Source organism: Mustela nigripes, chromosome 10, assembly GCF_022355385.1.
Source record: "Mustela nigripes isolate SB6536 chromosome 10, MUSNIG.SB6536, whole genome shotgun sequence".
Lineage (NCBI taxonomy): Eukaryota > Metazoa > Chordata > Mammalia > Carnivora > Mustelidae > Mustela > Mustela nigripes.
The window spans coordinates 23,841,352-23,858,044 of NC_081566.1; the positions used below are offsets into that span (position 1 = coordinate 23,841,352).

Genomic DNA, 16,693 nt, shown 5'->3' on the forward strand with positions numbered 1-16,693 from the left:
CTGGAGAGCAGCAAAGAATCTTCCAGACTCTGGTTTCCAAAGGCTTAGCCCTTAAGGGGATGGAGAGAGCTGGGGCATAAACAGGATGCTGAGAGGGAGGGAGGAAGGGGGAGAGAGAGAGCTCTTCTTGGCTCCCCAGAAAAAATGCCTTGGTCTCTGGTCTGCGCTTAATCGCGGAGGCAGAACCAGACCAGGGTGTGTGTGGGGGCGTGCTCCGATGTCCCTGAAGTAGGGCTTGCTGGGGGCCCGCCGCCTCCACCTTCTGCTTTCCTGTGACCTTGGGCTGCTGTCCTGCCACTGCCCATATACCAGGTAGTCATAAGTGAGTTAGCTCACTTCTCCCAGCCACAAGCTTCCCACGTGTACGCTGGGGATCCGATGGCCACTCCCTGGTGGTGTGGGCACATGGATGAGCAGGAAGGAGGGTCCAGCAAAGCAAGGGCCCTCACGAGGGCTCCTTCTCCCCCCTCCCCTCCCCTCTCTCTGCTCATTGACTACCAGGTCCTGCTGCTGTCCCTATAACCTGCAGGACAGGGATGTTTCCTTCTGGGTGTCCCCCACCCCCACCACAACTGCCCCCAGCACCTCACATAGCAGCTGGCCGGCAGGAGGCACTGAGTAAGTATTTGCTCAGTAAAATCTGTCAGTTTTTGTAGGAAGAGGAGGGGAGTGGAGGGTGAGGTATAAAACCCCAGAAGACCAGGTGTTGCCTCTGCTGGGGAGGAGTCTTCTCCCTTCTGTCTTCCAGGTGCTGCCGCCATGCGGATCCAGGGGAGGTCACTGTCCCTCTGCTGCGCAGCAGGTAAGGCTGCCCTTACCTGTCACGGGGTCCCCAGGGTGAAGGCAGGAGGGCACCCGACTCCGTGCACGCCCACGGCTCTGGTCCCATGAAAGGTAGGGCACCTGTCCTTGGAGGTTCACAGTTAGAGGTTGAAGGGGAGACAAAGTGGAAAGAAAGGCATGTTCTTCAGCTGTCAGCCTCGGCCACCTCCCCCCTGCTTGCCAGCCTGCTCCCCCACACCCTGCCAGCTGGGTTCCTCTCACCCCTTCCAACCCCGCAGACCCGGGCCCAGAACCTAGCACTTACTGTTCTCGTTTGTGTCTTCACGCGGGCAGCTGCTTTCAAAGTGCCTTGTACCTGCCGGTCAGAAATGGACCCTGACCTCCCCGAGCATACCCTGTCATGGGGGAAAGACATTTGACTGGGGGACAGCAAACTGAACATTAGAGAATGTGCCCCATGCAGTGCCGGAGATAAGCAGGGTGACAAGAAGGGAGAGTCCCGGGGAGTGACTGTGCCGATCCGGTGGGTGGGAAGGTTTATTGAACGGGGTGTTTTGGGCTGGGCCTGAGGGGTGAATGAAGGACTGCAGAGAGTAAAGACAGGAAAAGGAGCAGCCTGGGCCCCTCCACGTGGAGCCTGGTGCGTGTGAGGAGAAGATGCCTGAGGTCCACCATGGCCTCCTAGAAAAGCATCCTTGGGACTGAGGGCTTGAGCGGTGCGGTGAACTACTGTACTGGGTGGGGACCATGAGGACTTATTGAGGTGGCCAGGGGTTCAAGCAGAGGGACCCGCTGGCTGTCTGTCACAGAGAGGATGGTGGCTGGGGCAAGGATGGCAGCAGGCGTGGAAGGATGTGGAAAGTTCAAGAAGTTTCCAGATCCAAGGAATGACAGGATTTGCGGTATGACTGGATGCCAGGAATGAGGGATAGGGGAGGGACCCGCGATGACTCCTGGGTGGGAGCTGGGGATGCTGGTGTGAGCTGGGAAGCCCAGCACAGACCACATCAGAGGGTGGATCTATGTGTGACAGATGGAGAGTGGGACACAGACCCAGAGCTCAGCGCTAGAGGCTGGAGTCTGAGAGGTAGTGGGACACAGTGTTGACCTCCAGTTTCTCAGACTGAGAGCTGTGACCCACTGGGTCCTAAATCGACTATGGGCCACGGTCAGTGACTTTAAAAAATTAAACAGAATAGGATAAAAAGCATCAAAGTGAATCACACATCATAAGAAAGACTGACATTTTTTCATGTTCCCTTTCTCTGATGCAGGGATCCTCCGACTCTTCTCAGCCACAGGCAGCATCTTGGATTCTGGTGGGTGTCTGGAGATTCACCCAGGGCGGCAAGTGTCCCGTCACCCCTTTCCCTCTCCTTCTGATTGTGCACATGTTGCCCACTGTGTATGCCCAGTTTTTTAGTCTTATTTTCCTCTCTTAGGGCATCTGGTTTGAGGCCGATCCCTTAAGGTCTAGCCACACCCCCCCTACCACCTGGCCCCTCCATCTTTCCACACAGGCAGGGCTTGGCAGGGCAGGGTTGCCCTTGAGCAGCCTTTTCTGGGGGGACCCCACAAGGGCATGGAGTTAGGAAGGAAGGAAGCCAACATGGAGATCTTGGGGCTTGGGGTTGGCTCCCAGGAGAGGTTTGACTTGCCCCTTAGTTCATTCATTCATTCATTCATTCATTCATTTTCAACACAATGGGTCCTTCTGACATGCTGGACACTGTGAATACAATGATGAATAAGGCTCATTCTTTGCACCCAAGTTGCTTGCACCTGGTGATGAAGACAGACAAGCAAAAAGGTCCTTTCCTGAGAGGCCTTTACCAAATTCTGATGCAATCCCAGCAAATTCAGATCCTTGCTGTAGGGTGCGCTGGGACATCAGTGTATTTGGAAAGCTCCTCAGGGGGCTCTAATGTGCAGCCTTAGGGATGAGCCCTGCCTACCACAGGGCCATGCCAGGCTATGATCAAGGGCCAGGACCTGGGAACTCCACCCACAGTCCCTGCATCCCAGCTCCATTCCTTCCCCAGAGGTGGCCTTGCCAAGTCACTTACCTCTCTGTGACTAGGTTTCCTCATTTGTAAAACAGACATGGTGATGCCCATCCTAGGGACTTGGTGGAAGGATTCAATGAGATACAGGTGCGCGCCAGGAGTGCTCAGTTAAACGCGGGCTTTGTTATTAAGCACTAACAAAGGTTATTAAGTTATTAAGTTTATTAAAAGTTATTAAACACTGCAGCCAATGAAAGGGGCGCCTCCCCAGGAAGACGCAAGAGCAGAGAGCGGTTAGTTGGGCAAAGGGAAAGAGGAGACCAGAGCATGGGAGACTGAGGGGTTCGGGGAGCAGGGGGTCGAGAATGACCAGTCCTTCCAGGCAAGAGGGCAGCCTGTGCAAAGGCCCAGGGGCAGAGCGGTGTGTGGGTGCAGGGCCCACCGTAAGGGGTGGAGTGGGAAAGAAGAGACTGGGGAGGCTACCTGCGTGGAGGCTGAAAGCTCTTTGGGGAACCAGGGCTGGGAGGGGGCAGCCGGCTGGGCGTTGACAGCCTCTCCCACCCCAGCCCGGCAGCCTACGAGCAGTGGCAAGAACTTCTCGAGGGTGGAGGTGGAGCTGAGCTGGTCCGAGGCGCTGCGCTATTGCCGGCGGCACCACACGGACCTGGCCGACCTGCAGAGCATGAACAGCGCGCGCAGCGTGGGCTCGCTCTACGCCCTCACCAGCAGCGCGCATGCGTGGATCGGCCTCTTCTTCGACGTGCGCATTCAGGGCCTGAGGTGGTCCAGTGGCTCCGCCTTCACCGCGCCGGTGTGGAGCTCGCTGCCTGTCTTCAAGGAGGGCGTCTGCGCCACCCTGTACTCCATCTCCATCTTCCCCAGTCTGGGGGCCGCCTCGTGCACGGCGCAGAAGCCCTTCATCTGCTACTACGGTGTGTCCCACTCCGAGTCCCATTCTCAGAGCAAGTGGTGGTGGTGGTGGTGGGGGACAGTCTCGAGTCTTTCACGGGACAACTGACCAGTAGCCTAATCTACCTTTGTAGAGAGTCCTCTCTGCAGCCTGAGTTTCTGTCTCCTCTGTCCCTCATTCCCGAGACTCTGACATCAGAGAAACAGGTGTAAATCAGGGTAGAGAGAAAATAAAATCTGGAATGTTCCCCAAGTCTCCTCCTACCAATTAGGGACTTGGGAGAAGAGGAAAAAGAAAGGGAGGAAGAAAGGAAAAGCGGGGGGGGGGGGTGTCCACTTGCATCTCTGCAGCAGCGAGAGTCGGATTCCATCTCTTCCTCCTCCTCCTCACGGAGCAGGGGGCCCGCTTTCTGTCTCCTGCCGGCAGGGAGAGTGGAGCAGCCACTTTGCTCCTGGGCGGGAGTGGGTGGGAGCCCACACCTTCAGGCCTCCTAGCAGGATATCCAGGGTACTCAACACGCCCCCATCCTGCCTCCTGCTGGCCCCTGATGCTGACCTCGTTAGGAAGGTGCTGGGACCCCACAGCAGGGGGATGCTTGGACACCAGAGGGCATTTTTCTGGTCTAAAGTGCCAGTTTTTGCTTTCTCCCCACAAGGGTGAGGTTTGACCTTGGGTTCCCCAAGCTGGCAGAGAGATGTTCAGGGGTGCTGAGTGTGCAGGGGTGGGAGTCCTCTGGAAGAAAGGACCGTGGATGTAGGCTCTCCTCTCCTCTCCCTGTTTTGGGCTCCAGTGAGTCGCATCCTGACTCCACCCACTTCTCCCCTTCTCCCCAAGCCCACCGCCTGGGCCTCCTTTGGGGAGGTAGGGGTGGTCTGCCTTACCCCATAGTCAGTTCTCAACACAGTGTGAGCTCCAAAAAATGCAAATCATGTCACTCTGCATGAACATATTTAGTAGGTTCCCTTAAGCCCTTAGAATCCTATCCATTTTGAGGCCAACCAGGCCCTCTTGACCCTTCTGGCTTCTTCCCCTATCCCTGGCCTTGCCCCCACTGACTGCTTTCTGCTCCTTGGATACTTGCTGGTCCTTCCCACTTAGGGTCTTGGCCTTGGCTCTCCTGGGGGTATTCCTTCCCCCTGCTTTGCAAGGCTGCCTGCTTCTCATATTCTCTTCAAGAGCGAGGATCCTGTTTCCCTTATTTCTGCTCTTTTCCCAGAGCCTAGAATGTAGCTGCCACAAAGTAGGGGCACCCCCTCTCTCTGTGTATGTAGTTCTTGAATACATGTAATAGAAACGGGTGAGCCTGTCTACCCCCCTGCCTTCAGCTTGGTGGCTGTGGAGGGGATCCCCGGCAGCCCTCTCCCTCCCCATAATGTGTGGTCTCTTTCTCTTTTGCAGACCCTGCTGTGGGGCACCGCCTCTTCACAGAGCCTGCTCTTAGCCCAACCACCTCTCCAAAGCCAGGTACACACTGGGGAGCTCTGCCTTCCTCCTGAGTCATCCACATGGAGGTCATGCCGCCTGTGTCCCTTTTGCTTCCCTTGCCTGGCTGAGGGACCCCAGGCTCTGCTGTCCCTGGGCTGAACCCCATAGAGAGAATCAACCCAGGGTTATTATTCAGATTATTATTTTTTTTAAAGATTTTATTTATTGATTTGTGGGAGAGAGAGAGCGCGCGCACACGTGCACGAGCTGGGGGAGGGGGTGGGGAGAGGGCAGAGCAGACGACCTTGAGATCATGGATCATGACCTGAGCCGAAGTCAGAGGCTTGATTGATTGAGCCACCCAGGGACACCACATCCCACCCCACCCCAAGTTTTATTTATTTATTTATTTATTTGAGAGAAAGAGTATGCAGATTATTTATTATTGTTTTATAATTCAGACAAGGAGGTGACTTGCTGAAAGGTCTCCGACCAGACAGTGACATCAGTGGCCAAGGCTGTATCCCAGCTCTTGTGATTACCAGCCCCCCTCACCACCACCCTTGCTTCACTGGCTTGGAGGTGGGGGAGAGGGAGCACCTATTCACAGCCCAGGCCCACCCAGCTGGTGAGGGGGACTTCCCTTCTGATTATTACTATCCTAAATTTTTTTTTTTTTTTTTTTTTTACTTTCTTCACATCTGGTGTCAAGAATCCATGACAAAGGAAATCTAAACCCTTCCCTCCACCGGCTTTATAGAGGTGGTTTTCTGCATGCTAGGGAATGTGTAGTTGCAGCGTGAAGATGGCCGGGGCTTCCAAGGCTGAATCTCGTCTTGCGTTTAATATGACATGAGTTTGGGCAAATCATCACCCACCCGAGCCCCCCTTTTCCCACCTGTAAGATGAGGTTCACAACATCGACCTCTCAGGATTATAGTGAGGATTTGAGCAGATGACGGACGCCGCAGCACAGCTCAGGGCTGGGGAGCATTGGTTACTTAATAGACAGTAGCTTTAAAAAAATCAGCTTAGATAGGGAAAGTTAGGGAAACCTCAGGCAAATCTTGACGGGCTTAGATGAACAGGTGTGTGTCCGAGGTTTTGGGAGGCCCGATTTGAATCTGAGCATGTGGCTTTGTATTCTGCAAATAGAGGCGTTTCTTCCAGCGGGGCTCCAGAATCCTTCCCTCAGGATCCCACGCCACATCATTTCCTACCTTCCATTGTTTGGAATCGGATGTTTGGCTGGTGTGCGACAGATGAGACAGGACTGGCAAGCGGCAGGGCAGGTGGGGTTCGTGAGGGGTGGCCCAGGCCAGTGTCAGGCAGAGACCGAGGGTAGAGGCTGTGGGAGGTCGGCAGCCTGCATGCCTGAGCCCCACCGGAAGTCAGGGGCGAGGGGGACGGGCCCACTCTGCCTCCTGTCGTCCCGCGGGTCTTCCCTCACCAGGCTCGTCTTTCTCCCTGACTCTCCTGGCAGGAAGAGTACTCCACACTTTCTCTGTTCTGCCTCAGCCCAGAGCCTCCTGAGAGCCAGCACCAGAGGCTCCTGGGACTCACACATGAGGCTGCCTCTTAGCCAGGATTATCCCCTCTTCCTCATCACGCCCCCACAGAGTTTAACCACCCTTTAATTAAGTGCTAATTATTTGCATGTCCTGTGTGAACCCACTCGTTTCCATGGTTCTCATGGGAGCCTTTAAATCTGTTCAGGTGACATTACTCGCCCCATTGCACAGGTGACAAAACTGAGACTTTGACTTCACTTATAGGGCCTTTCGCTACGAGGAGAGCTCTGCTTCACCCATGCTTTTCCTAATGTCCTTGCTCCCAGCTGCTGCCACGATAACTCCTCCATTCTCCTAACCTGGTGTTTAGTCCTGGAAAATCAGGGGTTTCATCCAACCTCACACCCAGGTCGGGGGTAGTGGGGACGAAGGGCCTGAATCAGACCAGAGTTCTGTCCTGGGGGAGGAGCGAGGCCTGGGCTATCAGAGGTCCAGGTCTCAGGCCTCGGGTGTCCCTGTTCTTCGCCCGCAGCCGTGGTCCAGATTGGCCGACAGACGTTCCTACGGTTTTCCCGGGAGCTGACCTGGCAGGCAGCCCTGCTCTATTGCCGCGGCCACCACACGGACCTGGCCGACCTGCAGCAGGTGACCGACGAGGCCGGCAGGGAGGACTTGAGGTCCATCACTGAGGAGACTGAGGCCTGGATCGGCCTCTACTTCAACCCAGCCTCTGGGACCCTGAGCTGGTCGAGCGGCCTGGGCGCCAGCGTCCCCACCTGGCTCCAGGTGCCTAAGTTCGGGGCAGGACTATGTGCGGGGCTCCGCACCTACGCGCGCTACCCCCCCAGAGTGTATGCACTGGCCTGCTCTGCCCTGAAGCCCTTCATCTGCTTCTACGGTGCGTGGCCACCCCTCCCCTGCTGACCCCGGGCTCCCCCGGGGCTGGAATGGGGACGGCGCGTGGGTTTATGGCAGCCGAAGACATTGAGGGTAGACCCAAGGAAGAGCTTCTAGGCCCCGAGAGTAACAGGCACAGGCTTTATTCTAATTTTGAGGGAGTTTTCAAGAATGACATGGACCCTACGGAGTCTCAGGGCTTTCGCCATTAGCAATGGCAATGAGTTTTAGGGCGATGCAGAGGTTAAAACATGGACTTTGGAATCAGGGTCTACCTAGAGTAGACTGGCTCTACCAGAGCTAGACATTTTTCCTCTTTGGGAAATCCATTTAACCAAATGGTGTTGTTGATACGCACCTCTGAGGAGGGCTTCAGAGACTGAATGAGGAGGAGTATAAAGGAAGCTGGTAGAGATGCGGACCCGGAGTGAGCGCCCGCACACGCTCGCCCGCGTCAGTGTTGCACCGGAGGTCACGGGAGCCAGAGGCCCGCCTGCTTATTCTGGATCCCTGTATCGTGTGTCCTCAGCAGCAGGTCGCATTCTGTCTGGCCGTTCCCTTCTCTTTTCGCTCCTCCTCCCTTGCCTTCCTTCCTCTCCTTCCTCCCCCTTTCCCTCCCTTCCTCCTGTCCAGCCTTCTTAATTTTTGCAATAGCTTTACTGACATACAGTCCACATACCTTAAAAATCACCCCTTTGAAGTGTCTGACTCAGTGGGTTTTAGTAGTTATGGGGGTGCGCAAGCTTCACTGCTACCTAATTGTAGGACGTTTGATCACCGCAGCAGGAACTCCTCAGCCTCGAGCAGTCGCTCCCCTTTCTCCCACACCCCAGCCCCAGCAGCCGCTAATGCACTTCCTGTCTCTGTGGATTTGCCTGTTCTTGGCGGTTTCTTTTCATGTTTCGGATTTAATGAGAACGGCAGTCTTTATGTGTAAAGGAGGAACGATGGTTCCTCTCTGCAGGGCTCCTGTGAGGATTAAAGACCCCAAAAGCCCCTTCTGTGATCAGCCCTCGCAGGTGCACCGAGGTGGCTGAGATGTGGGCCGCTGAGCGACGCCCAGGTGAGGCCGACCGGGGCGCTGTGTCCCGCGGCAGGCCTGCCCTCACCGCTCTCCCTCCTTCCTTGCAGACCCCTCCATTGGGCACCGGAAGTCCGCCCCTCTCTCTTCAGCCTTTCACGCTTCCTCCTCAGAAGCGACCGTGGAGCCAACACTCAGGCCAAGTACATCCCTGTTTTCTGTTCTCTGCGGGCTCTTTGGACCTGTTCTTGGGTTCCGGGCTCTCCAGGGCCTGAGAGGTGGAGAGGTCACCTGCATGCAGCAGCACGGGGTCGGCCCCATGGGAGCCTCCCAGAAGAGGATTTTCCAGCCCACCTTCCAGCCCTCTGCAGGGCCAGCTGGGTTTGGAGAAGGGGGACTCGGTCTCCTTCAACCTCCCTCCTTGAACTGGGCCACTAACTTGCAGCTCCAGAACGGGGAGGCCCCAGAGAGGCTGTGTGGCCCCGTGCATGGTGGTGAGGGCCAGCCTGGGAGACTGAGGGTCTGATGCTGGGCCGTGCTCCCGAGTCATCAGAGGGGACTTTGAGGTTGGCAACTAGAGAGGGGGCACAGGAGAGGCGGCTGAGGAATCCCTTGTGATTTCAGGCTCCTCTGGGTGGAGGGAAGATGGGATTCTGTGGGGCGACATGTTCGGAACGACAGTGATTGCACTCCTATGGCCCTTTTAAATTCCGGAAACATCTTCACAGCTATTACCTCATTTTGCTTCCCAAGAGCTCTGAAGCTAAGTAGGGTAATTGAGGGTAAAACAGTTCTCCTGGCTTTGTTCCAGATCCCTCCATCTGAAAAACACTTTATTGTCTTTGCTGAGGACACAGAGAAGATAGGGGACTTGCTCATGGTCGCCCAGAGCTTCATTTATGTTCTGGGGACACAGTAAAATCAGGGACCCCTCTGAAGGACCCCAAGGCCGTGATAGTTAGTGTCGCATGTACAGTCACAGGCATGGTGGGGACATGGGAGGCGAGTGGCCAGTCCCTGTGATGATCTGGCTTTCCTGGAACAGGTGATTCTATACTTGTTTAGGACCACAGGAGGAGTTAGCTCACAAAGGGGAGTGGGTGACTGATTGCAGGTGGGCTAGGTGCTTAAGGCTGAGCGGGAACACCCTGGTCCTGCAGAGGAAACCCCTGAGAGGGTCAAAGGAAATGGTCTTATCCTGAAGGCAACAGCGCCAGGGCTGGGCCAGTGGGCAGATGTGGCTCAGAAACTGGGTGAGATCCTCTCATCTGGTTCCCATCCAAGGTCTAGCCTGGCCCCTGCCTGTCGGCCCCAGACCAAACTGAATGGGCAAGGCCAGGCGTGCAAGAAGCAGAGGGCCGCAGCGGGGCCTGGGGGAGTGGAGGCCGGTGCCGGCTTCCCTACTCTGTGCCGTGTCCGGCTTTGGTCGCTGGATGCCATCTGTCCTTGTCCGTGGCCTGACGAGACCCACCCACCCCCCGCCGCGTCCCCAGCCTTCCCTCCTGCGACAGGGATGAGCGCCAGGCCCAGCTTCCACAGCATGGCTCCAAGCTCACCCCTGGCCGCCCCCCTGTCACCCCACCAACGGCTCTCCAGCCCCCGGGGAACCACGCCGCCCCGCGCCCTCCCTCCTAGCCCACGCGCCCCGGGAACTCCTAGCCCTGCAAGGAAGGGCCCCGGCCCCTGCAGGTCCTGTTCTCGCCGTTGAGCTGGGCTGGCTGTCGGGTGACCCTCTCTGTCCCAGAGGTGGGGCCCGGGGCGCTCTGGCCTCCGCTTTGAGCCCCACCCCAGTCCACGTGTCCCTGGGGGGAGGGCCCTGTCGCCCAAGGAGGCCCGAGAGTCGTGGCCCGCGCACCGCTCCCCCCTTCACGCCTCAGTTGCCTGCAGAAGGGCACCGCTCCAGCTCAGCCCAGGCATTTGGCCTCAAGCCCCCAGCCTCTCCCCCAGGGAGCTCCCTGGGACCAAAGAGAGCGCCTCGAAGCCTTCGGGCTCCTTGAGCACGGGATGCATGCCTCAGAGACAGGTGGAAGCTGGTCAGGGCCTGACACAGGTGTCCGCCCACGTCACTGTGAATTGGGGACCCCACACTGGCCTGGCCCCAGCGCCTGGCTCCTCCTTGGCGGGTGATGGAGCCCTAGGCTCTGTACCCAGGCTACAGGCCAGGAGGCTGAGGGCGGGGGCTGTGGCTCCCCTGGCTGCATTCCAGTCCAGTCTCTGGGGGACCCTGTGCTGCCAGAGCCCCTTCTCCAGCTCCTCCTGGCTGGGTAATCATTTAGGGTGCGGGATCTAGGGGAGAAGTCCTCTCTTTTGGCTGTTGGAGTCTGATGGCCGTGGGTTGGAATGTTGACTCTCCTACTTACTCCGTGGCCCGAGGCAAGTTCCCTAACTTTTCAGAAACTCCCTTTTCCTCATTTTTAAAGTCGAGTTAAGAGACCAGGGTCAGGAAGTGTCTTTCAGTACCGGGCATCTGGCAGACCTACAGTTAATGGCAGTTACTACGATCCGGGTCTCAACTCGCTAGTGAAATGTGTAGGGATTCCTGCCATCTCCTGCCCGTGTCCTTACTCAATAGACAGGGCTGGCCTCCTTCTCATTTTATTAATTATAAATGATTGTGAATGATCAGATTATGAATTATTGAGATGGCAGAATCTCACAGGGCGAGAGCTGTTTTATGCCTCTTTGTATCTTTCCCAGGCCTTGAATAGTGATTTACACGCTGGTGGATGATTTACTTCCACAATCACTTCCCAAGGACTGGGTTTGAACAAGACATTGAACTGTAGGTATCAAGATGAGCAGGGCCTGTTCCCTGTTTTTAAGAGAGTTTAGTCTAATCGGGACTAAGAGCGACAACAGTTCACTAAGTGCTGAGCCCAGAGTGTGACCCGAAGGCCCTTGTTCACTCTGCCTGGAAAGGTGGTGGCCGTTGGACCGAAAGTTAACGGAGGATTTCAGGCAGCAAACACTGGCACATTCTTCCTGGCAGAGGGAACAGCACAGGCAAAGGCATGTAGATGTGACAGACAGTGTGTGGTTTGGGGACGACGAGGAGTCTGATGTGACCAGAGTAGAGGCCACGTATTTGGGAAAGGAGAAGCAGAAGAGGGAGAGAGGGGCAGAGTCTGAAGGACATGCCCCCGCAGTCCGTAGAGGCGTCCGAGGCATCTAGCAAGTGAGCGGGAGGCTCAGCGCTGTCGTCCGTAGGAGCCGAGCGGGCGTAATGACGCAGGGCAACGCGTGTGTCAGGGCACACAAGGAAAGAGGCGCGGTTCAGCGTCCTACATGGAGCACACTCATGACCACACTGAGAGGACAACCACCCATGCTTGGGAGAAAAGGCTGGAAGGAAATGTGTGAAAACCTTAATAGTGGTTACAGTGTTTCTTCCGTTCTGTTTCTGGATTTTATACATTTATTCATTTCACTAAAGAAACGGATAGGACTTTGGGTGGGGAAAGGAGGGGGCATTTGGAGAGGAGAGGCAGGAATGGCACGTGTGGGTAAGGGCTATTGCCCCCTGTGGGACGTGGGACTGAGGCTAGCGGGGTAGACCAGCAGCATGAGGAGGGCTGCGAGGGGATTGGTTTTATCATTTACAAGTGATAGTAATTGAAGAAATACAATCGCAAACACATTTTTTTTAAACGGTCAGCTTTGTTCATTGAATCACAGAAATAGAAACTAAAAACAAGATGCATTTTTAAAATAATTTTTTGAGGGGGAGGGGCCACAGGAGAGGGAAAGAAACTCTTAAGCAGGTCCCACGCCCAGCACGGAGCCTGACCTGGGGCTCGATCTCAAGACTGAGATCATGACCTGAGCCAAAATCAAGTCGGGTACTTAAGTGACAGAGCCACACAGGGTGCCCCTTAAAATAATATTTTTACTTACCGGTTTGGCAAAGATTTAAAGGGGTGATAATATGCTGGTGCAAATGCAGGGAAAATCAGTGATCCCAGACCCTGGATGGGAAAGTTGGGTGGTGCTGGCCTTCTGGCAGCGTGTCAGTTCTGGGATGTGCATACCTTTCCACACAGACATCCTGTTTTGGGGACTTTATGAAGAAACAAGATTACAAGTTGCACACATACTCCTCTCAGGGGAGAGGAGGTTGCTGAGAGGCCACCGCACTTGGTTTTGGAATATGTTGAGTTTGAAGTGCTACCTCTTTTTTTTTTTTTTTTTTAAAGACTTTATTTATTTGAGAGAGAGAGAGAGAGAGAGGGACAGAGGAAGAAGCAGACTTCCTACAGAGCAGGGAGCCTGACGTGGGGCTCGATCCCAGAACCACCTGAGCAGAAGGCAGACGCTTAACAGACTGAGCCACCCAGGTGCCCCACAGTGCTACCTCTTGATGGAAATGTCGGGGGTTCCTGGCTGCCATGGTGGGGTCTCTGTGAAGCTGGCAGCAACATAAGGGCATCAGGCTCTGTGGAGTAGGGCCTACTGAAAGAAAATGTTCGCTACTGGGAAGAAGTCTCATCATATTGCCCAAGCGCCACACACCCTGTGGCAGGGACACCGTGTGGGAACGGTGGGGAAGGGGCTCAAGGGCTGGGCGCACGAGCCTGTGGGAGTGAGTCAGGGTTTGGCCAGGACAGAGCTCCCGCTGACTGGCTGGTTTCTGCAGCAATGGTGTGCAGAGCAGTGGCGGCCCAAGCCTGGCTTGTGGCTCGGGGGCTTTCGCCAGTCTCAGCTCCCCTGCTCCTGGCTGTATTTGCAGTAGCTCTTTTATGTTCCCCTCCTGTAGCTGTGGCCACTGGGGGAACCAGCAGCGATCAGAGAGAGACAGCCATGGCCGCTCAGGCCCAAAGTCTGAGCTCATCTAAGCACCCAGCGTCTGCAGAAACCACCCCGGCACCCGCCCCAGGTAACTGCCTCTGGTTCTCCAGGTCCCACTCTTCACAGGGGAGCCTGTAAATCTGGACAGCCATGCCCTAGCACAGGGCACTTGAGAGCTTTTTATGACAGATGGCATGAAACATTGGGAACAGGAACAAGGCAGAGGGGCTTGGAGTTAGCTCCCTGACTCCTGCCAAAGCCTGGGGAGCAGACTCCCTCACCCCACCTTCTCTTTCTCATCTGCAACAGTGGGACGGTAAGGACTGCCCTGCCCACAGCCCAGGGGTATCACAAGGCCCCACTGCGATGGTTACGCAAGGGCACTGTGGACTACAGAATGCGGCACGAGGAGGCAGTGGTCCCCGCAGGCGGCTGTCATCCCCATGATGAGTGCAGAGGCGCCCGGCCCAGGGTTGAGCAGCTTGAGAGACTTGGAGAACCTACTTAGAGTTTTCTGGGGTACATCGGGCCTTTAAAATGTGGGTCTGGGGAGAGGGGAGTATTTCCAGTACAGTGTGGAGCATCTACATAAGAGATTTGTTAAAAAAGAGGGAAAATACAGAAGAGACAGAAGATAACGTCTTGTGGGTGGCCAGGTGGTGGGCCAGGAGGTGGCTCTTTCCTGCCAGCCTCGGGCTGAACTTTCTGCCTGCAGCTTCTTCTTGCTTCCTTTTTGAAACCTAGAATCACTACTTCGCACCCATGCCATCCACTGGGGGCAGCCCTGGCTGCTAAGAACTTAGTTTCCAAATGGCGACAGGATAATTCTCCGTGAGCCAGAGAGCACTTTTTTTTTTTTTTTTTTTTTCAGGGAAACTCTTTGGAATCCTGAAAGCAGATTTTACCATCCCAGCTCTGACAGACCCAGAAGATCTGAAAGACCAATTTTTGAGGGAGGTGAGACTTCAGACCACTTCTGATTTTGACCAGTCAGGTGACTTGATGCAAGGCAATACTGTGGGACCCAATATACCTAGAGCAAAAGCTTTGGAAAATTAGCTCATCTGTTCCCACTGCCGTCACTCTGGCTCATGGTGACAGGTTGGTGCATGTGCTGAGATGTTCAGATCTTCTTTACTCTTTTTTCCTAAGCTTTTCTCCTCCCCCCGCCCCTGCCTGCCCCTTGTCAGGAAGCCCTGAATTGAGGTCTTGGCTTTCTACCTATTAGTTGACCTTGGGCAAATAACTTAATCTTTCTGTATTTCAGTGTCCCCATGAATTAGAGCCAATAAAACCGAACTCCATACCAACCACACCAATATGGTTGGTATTATAAGTGGAATATTCCATACAAAATGCTTAACAAATTGGGACGTAGTAAGTGCTCAATAAACACAAACATTAGCTGTTACTATCAACATTATTAGTTTTCTGAATATATGTTTGTTCAAGGCTCCTCCTATTGCCCTCTGTTCTTTTCAAGGATTATAAGATAGGACATTGTGAAGAGGAAAATTGTTCCCAAATATTGCAACCGAAACCTTAAACTCACGTTTGAATATGGCCGAAGGGCACGTTTTTCAGTTATACCAGATAATGGCCATAGATGACAGAGCTAGAGAGTTCCTTATAGGTCGCCTAACCACGTCATGATGTCACCGACAAGAAAACAGACTGGCTTTGATCTGGTAGCTAACGGCAGTTTATTCACAGGCCAAAGGAATAAATAGCACCAGGCAACTCATTCTAAAACCTCATGAACTCAAGTGTCTGGAAAGAACAGTAGTGTTTGTGTGCACATGTGCACCAGCCTGCTGGGGACTGGGCAGAAGAACTAGAAAGTTTCCAGTGGATTTTGCTATTGAAAGAAGAACAGATACGAATGAGGCAATTCAACACCTGATAATTTTTTCAGTAGAAGTTCAAGTAGTAAGACTGCAGTGCTCAAAAGTAGGTTTTCAAAAGTCAAGGACCATTTCTTGGGGGGGTGGGTGGTAGGACCCAAACCAGAAATCATCTTCCTTCTGTTTTAGAGTAAAGCCAATAACGGGAAACTTGGGAGTCAAACAGGGGATTCCATCTTTGTTAGGACGTATCTATTCCCTATTAATGGAGAGAATTTCTACCTCACAGATTTAAAGGATGGAAAGGTGAGGGACAATGTGTGTCTGTGTAGGAAGCTAGAGTGTATATTATTAGTTTTAGCAGCATTTTCAATTCCGAACAGAAGGTGAGGAAACACCTGGAGCCAACTTACCCAGTTCTAGCAACAGGGACAGAGAAATATGGGGACAGACACACATAGTGCTCAGGGCTCACTATGGACTAGTGGTTGTTAGCCCCAACTCGTTAGAATCCTCAGGGGACGTGGAAAAAAGAGCTCCATAGGCACCTCCCCCTTCTTTTCTGATTTCAAAGTTCTGTAGTGTTTCTGATAAACAGGATTGAGATGCACTGGTTAAGTCATTTGTTTTAGTCCCCTTTGTCCCCGGGCGTGTGGGGGTATGTGTGGGTGTGTGTGGTGGCGGGGGTCATAGTGTCCCAACCAAACAGATTTATATGCTTTCCCATCAGAGGAGGTGCTGAGGACAAAAAGCGGGCAGCTGGAGGGGGCTAGGAAAAGAAAGGGCAGGCACGGCAGGACATAAAGGGTAGCAGTGGGCCATTTAGGCTGGGAGGTCACAAGATAGCAACGACAGTTTCTCTTGTTTTGATGTTTCAGATCCAAGAAGTCTTAAAGCTTACATTAGGCCATGAGCAATTCAGACTGAAATGGGTTGACTGTGAAGTAAACAAAGACTAGCCCATGTCGACTGACCTGGAGTCTGTTCTCGCATAATCTTCTCTGGATTCTGAGGGCAAAATTTTAATTTCATTCCTAGTAGGTCAGACAATACATCTGTCCCAGGCTTTTAGAAATAACTCCAGCTATATGGGGAGGCTAACTGGTAGAATTTAGAACCATATCTCACACACAAGAAGACTACCTAGGAGGAAACAAAAAAACAAAAAAACAAAACCCAAAAAACTGGTCTCCCTGGATTTTATAGGATGAAATAGGGAAGCATTTGGGGACAGTAACCTGGAGAATGACAAGCAAACAAGAACAAAAAACTCCAACGAAGCGACAAAAATCCTGAAACAAAGCCCATTAATCTACCTGGGGAATTGGGAGGGGACAGTAGTGGGCCAGGAAGTGAAGTGAGGCCACGCTAGCAAAGGACATGGAGGACACTTTCCTTCCGAGCCACGAGCTACTGAAGAGATTTTAAGTTCTCCAGAATGAGGAGCTCTCTGTGGACCTCATCACAATACATTATTAATGCAAGCTATTTGTCCTACTACGTGTAAATAT

The 16,693-nt window shown here is 53.9% G+C and overlaps 1 protein-coding gene across 1 annotated transcript; it reads left to right on the forward strand.

Moving 5' to 3' along the window:
- The first annotated feature begins 759 nt into the window (after window positions 1-759).
- CLEC20A (C-type lectin domain containing 20A) lies at window positions 760-16,141 on the forward strand. The gene is made up of 8 exons (XM_059413935.1): window positions 760-802; window positions 1,062-1,144; window positions 3,307-3,721; window positions 5,098-5,163; window positions 7,168-7,533; window positions 13,307-13,426; window positions 14,162-14,295; window positions 16,061-16,141. Exons 1-8 carry the CDS (start codon window positions 760-762, stop codon window positions 16,139-16,141), a joined length of 1,308 nt encoding a protein of 435 aa, XP_059269918.1.
- The last annotated feature ends 552 nt before the right edge of the window (window positions 16,142-16,693 follow it).